At 44.7% G+C, this 18,608-nt stretch overlaps 1 protein-coding gene across 2 annotated transcripts; it reads left to right on the forward strand.

The window, feature by feature from the left end:
• Positions 1 to 1,834: 1,834 nt before the first annotated feature.
• Positions 1,835 to 12,934, forward strand: SERTAD4 (SERTA domain containing 4). Of its 2 annotated transcripts, XM_060130741.1 has the most exons (5): positions 1,835 to 2,132; positions 3,856 to 4,216; positions 7,077 to 7,268; positions 8,497 to 8,612; positions 10,478 to 12,934. In XM_060130741.1, the coding sequence occupies exons 3-5, from the start codon at positions 7,094 to 7,096 to the stop codon at positions 11,234 to 11,236; spliced, it is 1,050 nt and encodes a 349-aa protein (XP_059986724.1). In that variant the 5' UTR covers positions 1,835 to 2,132; positions 3,856 to 4,216; positions 7,077 to 7,093; the 3' UTR covers positions 11,237 to 12,934. The 2 variants fall into 2 exon arrangements, with proteins under 2 accessions (XP_059986724.1, XP_059986733.1); XM_060130750.1 differs by lacking the exon at positions 3,856 to 4,216.
• Positions 12,935 to 18,608: the final 5,674 nt, after the last annotated feature.

Genomic DNA, 18,608 nt, shown 5'->3' on the forward strand with positions numbered 1-18,608 from the left:
TTTATGCTTAATTTGCTCCTTTTGGTTTTATGTATTTTGACACAGCTAAGGGTATGTGGGGATTTCCCCATAGTCCTTTAGATGCTATAAAACTTTAATACGGGCAGATAAAAACAATCATAAGCCATGCCTCCAGGCCCTCACATTTAGTTCTTTATTTGAGTTAGGCACTAACCAGTTTTAGACACTTAGATTTTCATGTACCTGCACTGCTTTAAATGCCCTTGTGCCTTTCCTCGCCCCACCTAAATGAAAATTACGTTCTATCCATAACCTGGGTAGAATCTTTACAATTCTTAAATTATCATCATAATGGCCTATATATCGTGCATGAGCCAATGCAATTTAATCTGGTTCAGAATAAAGCCAAGATGGATGCCCAATTCCCAATCCTAGGCATGCAACCCTGAAATGCCTTTTGGAAAAAATGAAATAGTGCTCCTGGAAGTCTGTTGAGTTAGTCTGTTTTCAGCATAATTGCCTTCTCTCAGCTTCCTAATACCCTTAAAACCTCTGAGAGTCTTTAATGTACAAAGTTCAGCAAAAATACCTTCAAAGCAGATTAGTTCTAATTATGTTTAATATTTGTTTGCTGCCTTATTGAATAAACTACATTTGCTCTAAAAAAAAGAAATTCACTTAACTGCATGTCAGTCACCCAAATTTTAAGCGTACAAATGAAATGGAAAACATTTATTACACAAATTTAATTACAATTCTAAGAAATAAACATGCAAATTAGATAGGGTTCAATTTGCAGATGCTAATCCTCATCCTTGATCTTATTCCTTTTCTCCCTGATTTTCAGTCTGTGCCTCCTCTTGATTCCTAGGGAGCCAGGCAGCAAGAGGTTTGGTTTTTCACAGTCGGAGGATCTCTGTTTTAAAGAAGTGTTATATTTAGCACATCTGGCATAGTAGCAGTAAACAAACATTACAGTCTTTGTAACACTTTTGTGCAGGTGCCTTCCCCCCATTTTATTAGGTCTACGCCTTCCAAGCCTCTGTGTTCATTACACCTGAAATGACCCATCTCGACTATGGAGGGGTCCCTAGACAGAAGTTATGAATTAATGTTTCAAAACACAAACTCCAGTTGAGTCCAATATAGGGGAAAATTACTATTTGCAAAATAATGTGATTCCGGGGCTTAAATTAAATTCTTTTGACCAAGGACAGCCTCCTTTATTACCTTTTTATTTCCTGGAGGCTTTCCCTTGAGGCTCCCCACCCAGAAGGAGTTACCAATTCAAGTTGCAGTCTGACCAAGGTTGCTTTTTTATACATATACAGCTCCAGAGGGGCGGGGGCGGGTGGCGAGGGGAGAATAACTGCTTGGTCCTGCAAAGACATCTGTTTCTCATCTCCGTTTGCTGTGGCAAAGGAGAAGAAAGTCTTTTGCAAAGGGTGGGAAAGGCACAGATTTCTTTCTTTCTTTCTCTTTTAAATCACACGCACGCACAACAAAAAAGTAAACCAAATAAAAAAAGAGAAGACGTCTCAGAAGGTTGCAGAGTGAATACATTATTCGGCTGGAGCCGAGCCCCCAGGGCTGGGGCGGGAGCCCGGGAGCGCGTGGGGTCTGGGCTGCGGGCTGGAGCTGGGCCCGCGTGTCCCCGGGCACCGGGAGGGGAGGGGAGTGGAGGGGAGGAGAGAAGGAGGGAGGGCGGGAAGGAGGGAAGAAGGCAGGGGGCGGGCTGGGGTGAGGGGAAGGCGCCCCGTGTGCTGCCTGAGGAGCGGCGGCGGCGGCGGCGGCGGCGGGAGCAGAGGGAGGGAGGGAAGGAGAGCGGGCGCGCTTGTCATGTTCCTTTTCTCACCCTGGGGGCATCCTGCAGAACCTCTCCTCGGAAATCCACGGGGAAATGGCAAACAGGATTGACGGGTTTCACACGCTCCTCGCTAGACAGAGCCGCTCATTACCATAACCGTCTGCAGCGACGGCGGCGCAGCACCCCAGTCGCGGCGGCGGGACCTGCCGGGACCCTCGCCCGCCGCGCTCCAGCGGCCACCGCCGACCGGGCCGCTGGGCCGGGACCCGCGCGAGTGTGTACCGGCGGCCGGGCTGGCGCCGAGCCCGGAGAGGGCCAGGAGCAGCTCGAGAGCCGCGGCCGCCGCCTTCCGGCTGACCCCGCGGTAAGAGCCGGGCTGGGCGCGGGCGGCGGGGGCGGAGAGGCCGGGCCGGGTGGAGCACGACAGCCGGTCCCCTCGGGCGTCTTCTGGGGCTGACTGGCTCCCGCGCGCCCTTCCGGCCCCGGGGCTGCTCCGGGGTCACCGAGTGGACGCGCACCGGCCGAAGCGGGACCCGGGGCGGCTGGGGCGCCGGGGCGCTGCTGGGCGCGGAGGCGGCGCGGGCTTTTTTTCCCGGCGCTGGCGAGCGCCGCGGAGCCTTTACCCGGGCGGGAACCACCGCCGCCTCTAGGGCTGCTCGCGCTGCAGCCCGCGCGCACCGAGGCGAGTCTAGGGGCGGGTGGGGACCACAGCTCTAGTGAGACCCCAGGGTCCTCAGTGGCCGCTTATTCCCTTGTCCTGGGGGACGGGGGTCAGTAGGAGGGATGCCACCAGGTCTGGACGCCGCGGCGCTTGGCAGGTGGGGAGGGAGGGATGGTGGATGTCAGGAGCGCGCGTTTGCAAGAAAAAGGAATAGCTGCAGGAGCTGACACCTTCTGTCCCCCCCGCCACCTCCGCCCCCGCACTCTCCTCCCAGGCAGCCGAGCCGCGCTGCGGGCGGCGGCGGCTCCTCTGTCCTCAGCTCACCTCCCCGGCGGGCTCGGCTGCTGCCCGCCTGGTCCACGCCTCCGCCTCTCTCCTCCCTGCCTCCCCTCCCGCCTCCACTGCCCTAGCAACTTTCCGGAGTGCCCGGCCGGGACCGCAGAGGCGGGGGGAGAGGCGGCTCCGCGGCCGAGGGTGGCGCGGACACGGCGGGCGCCTGCGGGAGGCACGGGCAGAGTCCTGGCCGCCCGGCTCCAACGGATGCGCAGGGCGATCCCGCAGGCGCGGGCTCCGAGTGGGTTTGGCCGGCGAAGGGGGGAGGGCCGGGCAGGCATCTGCTGCGGGCTGGAGCGCGGGCCGGGGCCAGCCTCTCTAGAGCCCTGCCAACCGCCGTGAGTCATTTCCTTGGAATCCTACCTTTGGTGTGTATTGCCCTTAGAAGGAAACTTGGTTTAAAAAAAAAAAAAAAGAAGAAGAAGAAGAAAAGGAAGAATAATCATAGCTCTTATTCTTCAGGAGAGGCGCACGGCTCCAGCACCGTGGAAAGACAACTTGCCTTTGTTCCCAGACACTTGGGGTGTTGTTTACTTTCTCCTTCGGTCGGCGGCCTGCAGGGCTCTGCCCGCTTCCCCGGAGAGGGGCTTGGGCTGCGGCACCGACTCGCGAGGGTGTGTCAGTGTGGGAACTCGGACGTGGTGTCTGCTGCCCGCCTGCAGGGGGTGGGTCTCTAAACCTCGGACCCCAGTCTTAGGCCTGGGATGGGGAGACCTGGCTCCCGGGCTCGGGCACCCGAGCACCCCCTCGTCTCCCTCCTGCTCAGCAGCCGCATTCCAGCCCCAGAACCCGACCTAAAGATTTTGGCCTTTCAGAGCTGCAGCTGAGGAAATGTATTTCCCAGGGCAGACAGGTGTACTGCTGGGACTCGTAGAAAAGTAGTATCTCTCTATTTAGAAGGGTTGAAGGATTTCATTCCACCCACCCAGCCCCTTCCACCACCACCACTACCACGAGCTGGACAAGCTGTTGAGGTCTTGTTAGGAACAGTGTCAGGTCAAGGGCTTGATTGATTACACCTGGGCAGGACAGCTAAGACCGGCAGTGTCAAAGGTGTATCGAAATACCAGCCCTTTACTTTCTTGCATTTCAGTATTGGAATCACACCTCTAACTTCTATAATGCTCTTAATAAAATGTTTTCTAATGATGGATGAAGGGGAGGGGTTGGCAAATAGTGACCAGGATCGCCTGCTGGATGGAAGGCATCACTGAATCTGCAGCTACCCTGTTATGTGTGCTACTTCTATTAGCATCATGATGGCTCCAAGGAAAGAAGAAGCCCAACTCCTCTGGAAAAACCAAGTTGTATAGAAATGCCTGGTAACTTTACTGTGAACATTTGCTGGAAAAACTTGACACTTTAGCCCTTGGCCTTCTGGGAATGCTTGAGGTGTCATTCTACTACATTCCCTTGGCTGACGAAACAGACATGCAGGAGCCTGAGGATAAAAGGTTAGGACCTTTCTAGTTTTTATTTTTTTTAAACACTTGTGTAGACAAAACACACTTTAACACCGTTCTTTTGAATTCACTCACCAACGATGTTAAAAAAAACAAAATTTACTCTATATGTACATCTTTGTGACTCTAGTGTCAACAGCACACAAATTTGTGAATTTCAACTTCTGAACTCAGTAGCAGAATTATAATGTAAATCTCATTGTACTGAGAAAAAATGACAGTTTGGATCTGTACATATAATACAAATAAAAAGAATCATGCCCCATACTCCAATATTTCATGAACGTTAAACTTGCCTTCTTAATTTCCTAACATCCCAGTGTAAGTTCTGGATAGACTAGGAAGATTCAATTGCAAAATCTCCTCCCTGCTCCCAGATAATCCCAACTCATTTATTTTTTTATTCGGACTTACATAAATCACTCTTGGAACTCACCTCTCCAGTTTAGGATTTTGTGTGTAAAAGTTTCCCATTCAAGAAAAGAAAAACTTACTGAAACTAGATATCATAAAAGGAAAGAAACAGCCAAGATAAAAACTATTATGGCATGTTTCAAGTTCAAATGCATGAGTAGAATTTCGTGCGGGAAACAATACTAACAAATTGAAACGCTGAAATCCTTAACAACCAAAAAGCTACAAGGATAAGTCGTTAAAATATCAACAAACTCTTACTAACATAAAATAGCACAGGACCCATATAATGTCCTTTTAAACAAAGGTAATTGCTGCTAGGGGCCTGCAAATGCTTCTCTGTCTTATACGATATGGATTTGTCAACGTGCTTTGGTTTATATGTAATAAAATTTCCACGTAGGCAAAAAGCTTGGATCTTATTCCCAGAATCTAGCACAAAGTGAGTGTAAATTTCAAGCGAGAAAATACTGTGGCAGTCAATGAGACAGGGGCTACCGACTCTGAGAAAAAGCTATATAATTCATGTGCTCCTGGCAATAGCACTTCCTGATACAGTTGTCTCTTAGATAAGTTAAGAAATTGGACCATTTCATAAGAGTCTTCCAGGAAATAAATACTTGGTTTGGATGTCGAGTTTGAGGGGTGATAGAATGGCTTAGTTTGTGAAATCAGTGTGGTCTAAATTTCTTGATTGATGACTCAAAGAACAGAATAAATGGCATGTCCGACCATTTCTTTTTGGAGAATTAATTGAACCTTTTTTATTCTCTTGAAATAAGGTTTTCTAATAAGTCCTTGCTGCTGCCTCTTTGGAGGGCATTTTAAAAGAAAGGGGGTGGGTAATTTAGCAGCCCAAATCAGCTGGGTCCTAATTCCAGCCACTGACCTGGACACCTCCCCTGTATGTCAGAAGGCCTGACTTACTTCTTCAGTGAGGTTGGGACAGAATTTCAGGTCTCAGAGAGGAGTCTGGATGATGGAGTCATTGCTGCCAAGAGCTGCTCTGTTAGCCAGAAGGACATTGTTACTTAATGAAGCCCTTCCCCTTGTGCCTTTCCTCCTTTTACCTGGAAGTGGACCCTTGTTATAACATGTAGGTAATAATAGTCTCCCACGAGACAATAGTAGATTCACTCTTTCCCCCAAACATTACAAGCTGTATAATTTGGAGAAGAAAGCAAGAACTAGACCCTTAGCGTCTATTTGAAAGACAATCAGTCTTCAAGGAAGCAGGCCTGTCATCACTCTTCGTGACAGTTCTTTAAACGGCAAAGTGAGATAGTGGAGGTTTGGGTCTCGTAAAGGAATTGGTGGATAATACGGCACTGAGGCTGCTCTGCAGTCACCACTGATCTATGGCCCCGAGGTCTTCTGGCTTTAGATCCTCTTCTCCTTTGCACTCACTCTGGACCCCACCTTGAGCCCTACTTAGGACCAGGTGAAGACACTGAGCCCCCAGGGAAAGGCCCCCACCACCCAAGGTGCCGAGGAGCCCAGGGCGCATCCCAAGAGTAGAGAGGCTCCCAGTTGCCCCGCAGACCCTGGGGAAGGGCGTGAACTGGACAGAAGCGCAGTGGTGTTTTGCCTCTTGGAAAGTTTCTGCCTTGCCTCTGGGCTTTGCGGTGTAGAGTTGTCCGCTGCCTCTGGCCCTGAAGCCCTGGCTCCTGTTTAATATTCCGCCTGCTCCGTTGATGTTGTGCTTGGCTCCTGTGGGACTGCAACTCATGGCTGGAAACTGGAGCCAATTTTCTGTCTTCATCTCTCAGTGTTTTGACTGGAGGCAGATCCAGTTCAGGCCAATCAGGGCTGGTGGAAACAACTACCAAGTGTGTCTCTGTCTGCTTCGCTTTGGGAGAAGAAAGTGGAGAGAGCCCCAGAATGTTGTAGAGGAACTGGCCCTGCAGAAACAGAGGAAGAGGGGGCAGCGGGCAGCGGAACAGACTGAAGCTGAGAGCATCAGTAGGGATTCCGGGGAAGATTTCTGTCTCCTCCTTCCTTTTCTTTTGATTGATTAGCGGATTTCATCAAAGGAGACTCTCAGGGGATTGACTAGAAAATTGATTTTGCCTTATTAATAGAAAGACAGCGGCAAGGGTTTTGGCCTTGCCTCTTAGCGGTACATTTTCTGCGGGAAGGTCAGGAGGAAAATGTGTTTAGGAGGCAAAGCAGCTGTCTGGAAGAGGGCTGAGGGGAATCTGAGAACAATAAGAAATGGGGTTTTTAAAGATCCGCCCATGAAATGCAGATTGCTGAGCACAGAGGCTGAGCTAATAGCAGCAAGAGAGTTTGCTGAGGTTTTCTTTGAAAAAATAATAAAATGTTTCAGGGCAAAGGGGAGGACTGAGACGTGAAAGTTTCCCAAAGCAAACGAAGAAGGAGCCAAGGCCATCCCCTGGCTTGCTCTTGATTAGGGCTGTTTTCTTTTTTTTTTCAGATCTGAGGCTGTCAGAGATGACTCTGGTTCTGTCCATGAATAGATTCTGCGAGCCCATTGTCTCGGAAGGAGCTGCTGAAATTGCCGGGTACCAGACACTATGGGAGGCTGACAGCTACGGAGGCCCAAGCCCCCCAGGGCCAGCACAGGCTCCTCTGCAGGGAGACCGGGGAGCTGGTCCCCCGCTGGCAGGTACTGCCCTTGACCTTCCCCTGCTGCCCTCTGCGGCCAGACTGATGGGCAACGGTGGTGTCTGGGGCGCCCTTCTGAGCTGAGAGAGCTCGTGCTCCAGGGACGTCCCAGGCTGCCTGTGTACCGCTCATAAGTGAGCCCAAGGCTCCAGGGAAAGGACCAGGAGTGATGTTAATTGCATTCAAACCTGAGTTTCCATGTGCTGCTGCCTCGGGTAAAAGTCAGGCATCTGTATTTTTAAGAGAACCAAACCAGATCTTGAAACTTCAGTTTGAGTTTCAGTTTTCTACCTTCTGGAACTGTATGGTTCTCTCAGAGCTTCACAAGCCCTGGTGGGCTTGACAATGAAATCTTTATCCCATGAGACATAAAGGAATCTGCACTTTGGGCCAGCAGCTATGTGGCTCTTCTTTTTATTAAGCGTGCAATTGGCTTTGGTATTATAGGAAAAAAAAATTTTAAGCCCAGAAAAAAATATGTTCTCCCTGATTCTTTATTCTTATACTTTAAGGTGAGTTCCTTTGGATTTTTGTGTAGTACTAGTGATTGGAAAAAAACCAAAAACCTAAAATGTAAAATGAGTACTTGTTGAAGTCAGATTTGCTAAAAAGGATTAAAAACTTGCTCTTTAAAAATTAGACCCTATTTTTATTCATGGTTGATATGTTACATTTTTGAGAGCAAAAAGGACTTTTGTTACCCTGAATTTTAATTTTAAATGTAAAAATTTAAAATTTTAAAAGAAGGAATATTATGACTCCAGTGTGCAGATAATAATTTGCTTACTTACTGAGAGCCAGTAATATTTAAATGTTATTTGGTTATTAGTGCTTACAGTTAAAGATACATACATTTGAACAGTGGTGTTATATTACCATGGGTTTAATTAAATAATTGGAATAAATACTAATATTATTTCAGAGTTATTACACTACTCCCCTTTATGAATGTTGCTGTTTGCCTGTGCACAGAGTTAAGATTCTGAGTATTTAGTAAGTGCTAAAATATGTCATTTTCGTCTATAATTGTCTAGAAATCCTTGCCTAGCCTGGGTCACAGGATTCCGTATGATAGCAACTATTAAGACTAATGTTTATTTTTAATCACCACATGTACAGACAAATACGTAGCCAAGTTATCTTCTAAAAGGCAAGGCAAGGAAAGTATTTTGTTTGGAGAACCTCTGGCAAACCGCATGTCATTTGTCGTATCTGATTTATTACCACAGGATCACATTACAGGGGAATTTCAAATCCTATAACAACATCCAAGATCACATACTTTAAGAGGAAGTATGTGGAAGAAGAGGATTTTCACCCACCACTCAGCAGCTGTAGCCATAAAGTATGTTTTTTTTAATAGTCATTATTTTTATTAAGAGTTTAAGATACTTAGTAACAGTTGCTTGATCCATTTCCAGAAATTAAATCGTTCCACCCAAGCAATGAAAATGAGCCACTTCTCAGCAGAGCCATATTAATCGTTGTCACTTTTTTGGGTCCTGTGTTATTTTTCACAAGTATTTGAAGAAAGAGCCAGCAAGAGCTCCTCTGCCCAGAAATAACAAAATTATATAATCTGAAGAATGTCTTTTTTACTAATGATTTCATTTTCTCAAGTTGCATTAAGGGTCATGGTGACTGGTGCTTTCACGTGTGCAGAAATGCACCTGTTCTTTCCTGACCTGTTCCCCCTGTCTGAGCTCCAGCTACCATGGCCAATGCCACACGTATGTGCCTACACGGGGGTGGTCACCCAGGGCTTTTCCTGACCTCTCAGCGGGGGACTCACCATCCTTTGAACGTGTGCATGAAAGTAAGAAACGTCCTTCATGGTGCATTCATTACACATGTTTCATTTGTTAAAATATATAATTCATTCCCAGGAAAAGACCAAAGCTGACTTTTTTGCATGTATAAGAAGAAAATAACAGGATTGGGAAAGTGCACAGAAGTACGAAACTGGCTATCTAAGCTTTTGAAATACCAGTTCCTTTTCCTTATGGCTACCTTCCTTCAAAAACAATCTGCTGGTTTAATCGAGGAGAGGATAACCCAGACCAGAGTTTTTTGAAACTCAGAGAAGAATTTTAATTTTTTAATCATCTTCCTCACTTGTTACTCCCTCTCCCCCACTCCCACCCTTTAGATGTTGCTTTGACTCTGCTCATAAAATGTCATCAGCATGCTTTGGCAGGTGCTGGGCTTTCCCCTGCATTTGTAGTTCCTCCGTTAGGTCAGCTTGGGCTGGTTTAATTCACAGCTCCTCAGGCTGGCTTTTTTTTTTTTTTTTATGACCTGGAAGAGCTAGCCCCCAGGACACAAGCATTTTAAGTCCTTTTTGGTTTCTGTGTTGTGGCTTATAGCAGTTTTCCAAATTGCCACTGGGTTTGTAGCAATGATCACACAGTGATGGTATCACACAGCTCAGGAGTGAGTCATCTGATTCCCTCTCTGCATCTGTCCACCTGCCCAACACCAGAAAAAGCCTACTTTGGCCCTTCAACCAACAGTTCCTTTTAGGGTTTGAGCCTCATTCATTATTTTTGTCCTTCTATCAAGCAAAGATAATTGCAAGAATGAAACCCAGAAAAACAGCCAGAGAGAGCCATGAGACCTGACAGCCAGATCTCATGCCCCTTGACGGCTAGGCCAGGGTCTGAAGTATACTTATGATGACCTGCATGTTGGCATACTCTAAAAAGCATTTATTGACATATAATATATATGTGTCACATAAAGGCCCAAGTGTCATAAGAGTCCAGCCTGATGAATTTCACAAAGTGTGAAATAGTCGTATAACTAACATCCAGATAAAGAAACAACATAACCAGCAACCCAGAACCTTTCCTGTGTCCCCTTTTAGTCACTACCTCTCTGCCCTCCAAAGAACCCCCTCTCCTGACTTCTAACAGCATAGATTAGTTTTGAGCATTTCGGCATCCCCCTCACCAGCCATTAAAGAGCAGACATCCTGACCTGTCCCTGCCGAGTTCTGCACTGTGGCTGGATTCCCCAGCGCTCGACATCACCAGTGAGTCTGCTGGGAAGGGGAGACATGAGCAGCCCCTGGGACAGCATCTCTAAATCAACCTGGGGAAACAAGATCACAGACTCCCAGACTCCCAAACTGCCAAGAGAGAAATGTGCTGTGATGATATTTTAATATAGACCATTTCCTAAGCTTTCTCTTCCTTTTTTGATTTTTAGACCATCTCAATCTTTGAGGAACGAGCCCACATCCTTTATATGTCCTTAGAAAAGCTAAAGTTTATCGATGATCCTGAAGTGTACCTCCGAAGATCTGTCCTTATAAACAATTTGATGAAAAGGATCCATGGAGAGATTATCATGCAGAATAACTGGTGCTTTCCTGCCTGTTCTTTCAATGGCACCTCTGCCCAAGAGTGGTTTATGGCTCAAGACTGTCCTTACCGGAAACGACCTCGGATGGCCAAAGAGGAGTGTGAAAAGTTTCATGCCTGCTGCTTGTACCAAGAATGTAGTGGTCACTACCTAAATTTACCCCTTTCTGTCAATGCTAATGTCGGAAATGCCTCCACCACTGCCTCTTCCTCCTCCTCATCTTCCTCTTCCTCTCCCCCTCTGCCTTTACCGAGCTGTTCCCACCAGGTGGATTTTGATGTAGGCAGTGCACCTATTTACAAGGGCGATGGCCAGATACCTGCCAATGAAATCTTTGTTACTAATGTGAGGTCACTTGGTGTCCAGGAAAAGGCCAAATTAAACGAGAAAGCAAATGATGACACCAACAGGGATGGTGGCCCCCTAAGCCATGAACCTGTGGGAAATGACCTTGCTTTTGAGTGCAAAGGCCAATTTTATGATTATTTTGAGACTGGATATAATGAAAAGAGCAATGTAAGTGAGTCGTGGAAAAAGTCCTTAAGGAAAAAGGAGCCTTCACCAAGTAACAAACTGTGCTGCAGCAAAGGAAGTAAGATATGAGCCGTCTTCTCCCCGAAACTTTGACGCACGCACAGCATGATCAATTAGCTCTCATAAATTGTATTTTGAATGGATTTTAGAGTTTTGTACAACTGATACAATTATGCCATGAACATGCCATGTCATTTTAATGCCTGGAGAGCAGATTGCATAAGACACCTGTATAGTAGGCATCGGCGAGCTACTTATAAATGTGGTGACGTTACCGAGAACACAGTTGACGCTTAAAAGTATATCTTAGTTTTCTTACAGAAAAGATCAGTAGATTAGAATGGGGGGGGGCAATGTGCCCTTGTGATATTTCCGTGACCTCCAGGAGCCTGTCACTAGCGAAGAACCTTCCACCTGTTTGCCACTTAATTAGGTAGTTATTGGGTAAGCAAATCAATATAACCAGCAAAGAATGTCTGCTGCTTCTCTGTGATACAGTATTTTTTTTTCTGACTAAAAGACTGAAGACAGGGAGCTAGGTGAAATGGCTTCCTGGTGCTGTTAAGTGTTTGGATTCAACAGTCAGTGTGTGACAGATGAAAACAGGAATAGAACGTAACGAGGCACACCTGTCTAGGGGCAGCAATCAACAAGATGAGTAGAGGCTAATCCCTGCTTGCCTGTGATGGGTGATGAGGCTTTTAGAGATATATTATACAGGGCGATTTGTGGTGCCTTACTTTATCTTAATTTTTGCCAGTGTGAAAATTAAGGATAAATCAGAGTACAGCAGGGATTTAACAAACAGGAAAAAAAAAAAAAACACAGGGTGGATCAATATTGTTTGGAAACCGTTAATGTCGAACTATTGCGTTCAACTTTTGATTCAACATCTCTATTCTTCCTTTGTTTTTGATGCCCAATTGCTTTCGGATTTGGCATTTTTAGAAAGGGATGGAGGAAACAATAGACAGAGCTGTTAGAAACCAGCACTGGCTGCTCGAGCTTTTCTATGGCAACGGTCTGTTGCTGGGGTTTGGGTTTTCTGGGTTTTGGGTTGTTTTGTTTCGCTTTCTTGTCCAATGAAGTTCATGAACCAGTGGCATGCATCATACTTTAATCTGTTTTGCATCATTTCACTCGTTTAGATTATAAAAGCATGTGGTTTTTTATATATGACTTTTGCTGTTGATTACGAAGCACAATGTTGATAAATGATGTGGTGATCAATAAGGTTTTATCTTAAAGAATGTAAAGATTTTAGTTTGGGGAAGTTATTTTGGAGAAATGGGACTCAGTCGGCAAAAGCTCCTATGTATTTGGTCAGCATTTTTCTCAATCATTTCTTTCATTTGTGCATTGGCAAGGATGTTCAGAGTACCCCTCTGACCATCCTTCCTTCCACACCAGCCAACTCTGCCTGCTAAACTGTATTCCCATTTCCAAGGTTACTGGCTGACTTGGGCCTCCTTACACACTACTTCACAGGAACCAAATGCCAAACGGAGGAAATAAGTAAGTCCTCCCAGTTTCTCCAAGATAAAGCTTTTTTATTATTGCTATTAATATTAAATATAGGTCTCATTCATACAGTGTATGAGTAGGATCATCATTTGGACAATGTCCACAAGGACCAATTTTTAAAACCTGTTCTTGTGTTATGGCTGAATAGTGATGTTTTGTCCTTTATTTTCAATATTTGATAAACATTTGATGTTGAAAACTTAGATGATAGATGCTTGTATATGATTGTGTTGTTGTAATAAAGTGAAGTTTTCTTGATATATATTTATTAAAATGATCAAAATTCATTTAGATTTTCTTATTTTAATGACTGTTGGCTATGTTTCTCTTTTCCATTGCTCTTTCTCCTTTAAAAAACTCAAAATGTCTAGAAACTGTCATGGGCAGTGGCCACACAGGCGTTTTCAAAGTTAGAGTGTACTTTGAGAGGCCCATCTAACAGGTGTTTCAGAATGCTCCTAGTTTGTAGGTTTAGATTTCTGTTGATTAAGAGCACAGTAAATGATGTGGTTTGTGATCGATAAGGTTTTATCTTAAAGGATCTGAAGGTTTTCATTTTTATAAAGTTTCTGAAAAAAATAGCATAACATGAAGCCATAAATACTGAATCCTAGCTGATTCCTTTATGAAATGTCAAATTGTCAAGAAGATGGCCCATGTGTAAACGGTTAAAATAGCTACAGAGGTTATTGCCAGTAGTATTCCATGCAATTCTGTATTGTTGTTACTCTTAGAGGCTAATATTTCATTTGATAAAAGGGGCAAGCTAGTTGGAAGCTAGTTAATTTGCCAAAAGTAGCATTCTTATTGTGAGCGTAATACATCATGGAGATTTAAATATGAAAGAAAGGACTTATATTTTTGCTTTTTAATTTTCCACAGAACCCACTAGCGCTTCTTTGCAGGATGACGGGTGCCTTTGAATCCAGCAGCATTAAAATGTGTAATATTTAGTAATCAAGTTTTTGTTTCTAGGACATTTCCAGCATACTTTTTCTTTACTAAAAAATAATCCCTAAACACCCATCCAAGTAACAAAAATGTTTCTGGTGTTGGTGTGAAAGCGTTAGGGCTTCCTCTGTGCCTACCTTGTGATTTCTACTCAAGAGCTGTTAAGTTAGATTTTCCAGAGTGGTCAAGGCTCCCCTTCATAGTTAAGTTAAGTCTATGAATTGGGTTCTATAGTTATATCCTCAGAGATGGGAAAAGCTAAGACCGCCCTCCACAGCACACTGCTGTCTCTCCAGCTGGAAGTAACACCTTTTCTTATTGCTCTGCTTTCTTTGCTTTAAGGAAAAGCTCATATGGCCGAATCCAGACTTTTGAAAGTTGAATGAGGGGAAACCTTCACTTAAGAAAATGGCCCAGCTCCTCAAATGTGCCTTTAATTGCTACTCCCCTAGGCATCTAGGTGCATGTCTGTAACCAAATCATTAACCTCTGCCTCTGGTCCTTCCTCTCTTAAAGTGTGTGATTTGTAGAGGATAGCCTGGCAAAGGCCCTTTAAAAGGGCAAAGGTATCATTATATGCTTCCACTCTTAAAATCCTATTATTCTAAAGTTCACCTTGAAGGTGTCCTAGGGACAGGATTGTAGGCACAGGGACCTGGGAAGAAAACTTTAATGAAAAACTTAAACCTAGTGGCAGTGGCTATCTGACAACAATCAATAATTAGGGTAAAGCATCTTCGGCCTGATCTTTTAAGACAATGGAAATGTTGAACATTTCACCTGCTACTTTGTTAAATAGATGCTGAAGCGGGTGAATGTAAGGTATTTGCTTTTAGAGCTCATAGATTATAACTCCATCAAAGCATGGCTACCCACCCGTCCAAACGTGAACTTGCACTACAGCTTCCCTTGAGTACTTCTTTTCTGTGCATCAAGAAGAGAGCCAAGAACAACTTGCAGAAGACATGGGTGTTAAGAGGTACCAGCTTCACAATAGATATCAGACAGGGATATGAGGGTTTGTTTGCAATGCAGCTAAGCTTTCATGTCCCTCAAACAACTTATGAGCAGAAAGCGTTTTTGAAAATAATTAGCTGTTCAAATCCACTTTTATGACAGTCCCTGAAATTTCTAGTCATTGTATTTGGAGTGAAATCACATTCCTGCCAGTTTTACTAGGCCTTATTCAAAAACAAGGATTCAACATGGCATCAATAATGGTGGTTTAAACTAGATACAGAAATGTCCTGTGAAGAGAAGAATGAAATCAATATTTAAATAATAAAAGAGACAATGTATGTTTTCTAGGATTTCATTTTAAGATTGTTGTGCTTTGATTCTGTGGTTTAAAATAAATGCATTAAGGATCTTTTAAGTTAACTGCACGATGCCTCCAGTGCTTTCTTAGTTGTAGTATAGTGAATAAGCAAGGTATATTCTCTTCACTTGGCTAAAACTTCTCCATTTTATGTGATGCAGCTACATGACCTGGAGTAACTCAGTTACTAGTTTAGAGATTATTTCCAGCCCTGTGTACTTGCCATATTTTAGCTGGGAGAATTCACTTAGGAAAAGCACTTGCAAAGATGTAAGTTATGAACACTTGAATCTCACATCCTGCCATAAAGTGCATCAGCAAGTGAGTTTAATAAAACATGCTGTTTAAAATAGTCTGTAATTTCCTGTTTCTGCTTTTCCCTTCAGTATCTGTGACAGGCTGAAGAACGATGACTAAACGAAGGGAATTTACACAAGCTAGTCTGGTGGTGTTTGCAAACCATCACCATGAGCTTCATCTTCTCTGGTAAACAATTCTCTGGTGGGCTGTCTATTGCTGTATTTTTTTCCCTTGGTGTTGGTCCAATTTGTTAATTTTTAAAATGCAAACTACTTATTCACAGCCTGGAAACACCTGCTTTTGACCACAATGAAACTGATGGAATGTATGGAGATGAATTAGTCGTTTCTCATGAAATTTCCCGTATTTCTCAACCCCAGTCAATGGAACTGTTCCTTTCATTTAACATTATGAAATCTTATTAAATGCCATATCTTGGGGGGGAGAACACACACAGAAAAGAACTACAGAGATGTAAGTTGTGATCTTGCTTCCTGCTGAGATCCTAAGACAGTGGGTAAATAGCAGAACTTTGGGGAGGGGGGGATGGGTTTCAGCAGGAGTTGCCTCCAATCAGGTCATTCCATGGGAGCAGCTGAGTCCAGGCATCAGGTGTGTGATCCTCCACCACCCCATCTGATTGGTCAGCTCACACATGACCCCAACCCAGATACTTCTAGACACGGTGCTTTTCTGCAGATGTCTTCTGAGGCAACTGCAATGAGCTAAGCCCAGATGTGACGTATCCCTTGTATTCTGTCAATTAAGAAGTGAGCAGATCTCTCTGAAACACATTTGGCACAGTGCTCAGGCATCTATACCATCCTCAAACTCACACAACCCCTGTGTGCATAATAAGGAAAAGATGGAGAATGACAGCCTTCAAGGCAAGGGATTTCAGCAAAAGTTTGGGGAGTTGATCTCTGATGGAGTGGAGGGGAAGAAGTCTGGGAAATCCAGCACTCCACGTGCACTGAGGAGTGTGTTCACTTTCTTTACGGAGAAGTCTAAAGATTAAAAAGGAAAGAAGGCAATTTTTTGGTCAAACCTCTTTATGAAGACAAGAAAAACGATTTCAGCTACTAAGGGATTTCCTTGATTTTTTTTAGGAAGAGAGAAATGGCTTGTCTGTCCTTTCTGGGAGCTGGGAGGGGTTCTCATTGCTGTTCTTCAAGTCCTTAGATGCTGTGCTTTTCAATAAACCAACCAAACTGTCTTTGTGACTAAGTATAGGCATTAGCTCATATGTCCTATTCAGTTCAGGCACAATGGTTGCGGGTTTCTCATGAAACTGGAATACAGCAGAGGGTTAAGAGTACGGGACTTGGAGTCAAACTGCCTGGATGCAAATTCCAGCTCTGCCAGTGCAGCTGTGCAAACTTGGCCTTGGCCAGCAAGCCACTTCACTTCCTAGCACCTCAGTTTCCTTGTCTGTAAAATGGGGTGGCATGCCGTACCCACCTTGTCAGTTTGTCATGATTAAAGACTTTAATATTGGGGAAGTGGCTTGATCTTGCCTGGGCACACATTATGGGTGTGAAGTGTGTGTAGCAGTGAGCCTCCATGACTTCTCCGCTAATGTCCCCGGACCCCCTGAAAGCTGGAGCTGACAGGACCAGATCCTCTTTGGGGAAATTATTCGGCCTCCTGGGTTTTGTACAGCAAGTTTGAAATTAAATAGGGGGATGGTGTCAAACCTGGGGACCCAGGACCCTTAGACAGCTATGAAAGTAGTCATTGGTTTTCCTGAGATATGTTTAATATTTCAAAAGCTTATTGGAAATCATAAAATTTCCTGAAAGCAGTTGTGTAATTGTCAGATTTCTTTACCCTTGGCTAGAATTAAATCAGCTCTGGGTTAACACAGCACAAACTGAGAAGAAACTCTGGGAAAATGAAGGCATTTTTCCCAATAAATAAATTTATTTTGAGGATAGTATCTTTCAGAACATTGGCTACCTGAAAGGCGTAAGAGGTGTCCTTTACAAATGAAAAGATTAAAAACCACTGACCTCTGATTCACCCCTAGGATTTGCCAAAGTTCAAGTTTATCCAATTACTATATTGAATGATTCTCTTAGACCTAGTTTTTCCTCAGAAAAAAATACAATATGGAGTAAATAAATACAGACCAAGCATTATTCCTTATGTTCCTATATCTGATAATGGAGGCCAAAACAGAATTTTCTGTATAATTATAACTTCGAGGACATGGCCTCAAAGTAGTTATAAAATCACTTCGATACAGTTTCCACTTACAAGATCTAAGTTTAGAAACAGCTCAACTAGGGAGTGGTTGCCCCTACTTCAAGACCTCATTTCTTTCTATGTTGCCTTTAAACTCAGAGCCCAATTGATGACTTCAAAATAGGATTTCATTTTTAAAATTACATTTCCGTCTCTCTCGATGTTCCAAGAGTATGTATTTTTCCATAAGCTGAGGTACATCACCTGTAGTGATGCTTGCTGATTGCTAGGACTGAAATGAAGACAAAACTGCACCATATAGTTTGAGAATGAGAAATTGGTGCCAGAGTGAGAGAAAATGCAGTGTCGTGCCGTGATGGTTCCAGAACTTCTCTGGGACGGGTTCTCCTCCTACCCAGCCGAGCTCTAGGATCTCCTAAGTGACACCAGTAGTTGCCATTTGAGCTAGCAGAACAGCTGAGATGGGCATGGGGGGGGGGAACACCTCAACCTGCCCAGGCAGATCCAGGCTGGCCATCTCCAGACTCTTGTTCTCCCCTTACTTGGAAACTCAGCAACTGGAGGAGATTTTTTTTTTAAATTTATTTATTTATTTGGCTGTGTTGGGTCTTCCTTGCTGCGCGCGTGATTTCTCTAGCTGCGGAGAGCGGGGGCTACTCCTCGTTGCGGTGTGCTGTCTTCTCATTGTGGTGGCTTCTCTTTGTTGTGGAGCACCAGCTCTAGGCGCGTGGGCTTCCGTAGATGCGGCATGCAGGCTCAGTAGTTGTGGTTCGTGGGCTCTAGAGCACAGGCTCTGTAGTTGTGGTACAGGGCCTTAGTTGCTCCGCGGCATGTGGGATCTTCCCAGACCGGGGCTCCGAACCTGTGGTCCCTGAATTGGCAGGCGGATTCTTAACCACTGTGCCACCAGGAAAGTCCAGGCGGATTGTTAACCACTGCGCACCAGGGAAGTCCCTTGGAGTAGATTTTTTATTTTCCAGCGGGTAGTATTCCAACCAGTAAGCATGCTCAGTTGGAATTCTTAACCAGTCTAGCCTTAACCTAGCTGGTTTTAGCCAAGATGACTAAATGTGCAAGGGACATGAGGCATTGGCAGGTGTGTGTGTGGGGGGGGTGAATCTCTCTGGAAAAGGTATTAGT

The sequence above is a fragment of the Lagenorhynchus albirostris genome, chromosome 2 (genome assembly GCF_949774975.1).
Source record: "Lagenorhynchus albirostris chromosome 2, mLagAlb1.1, whole genome shotgun sequence".
Lineage (NCBI taxonomy): Eukaryota > Metazoa > Chordata > Mammalia > Artiodactyla > Delphinidae > Lagenorhynchus > Lagenorhynchus albirostris.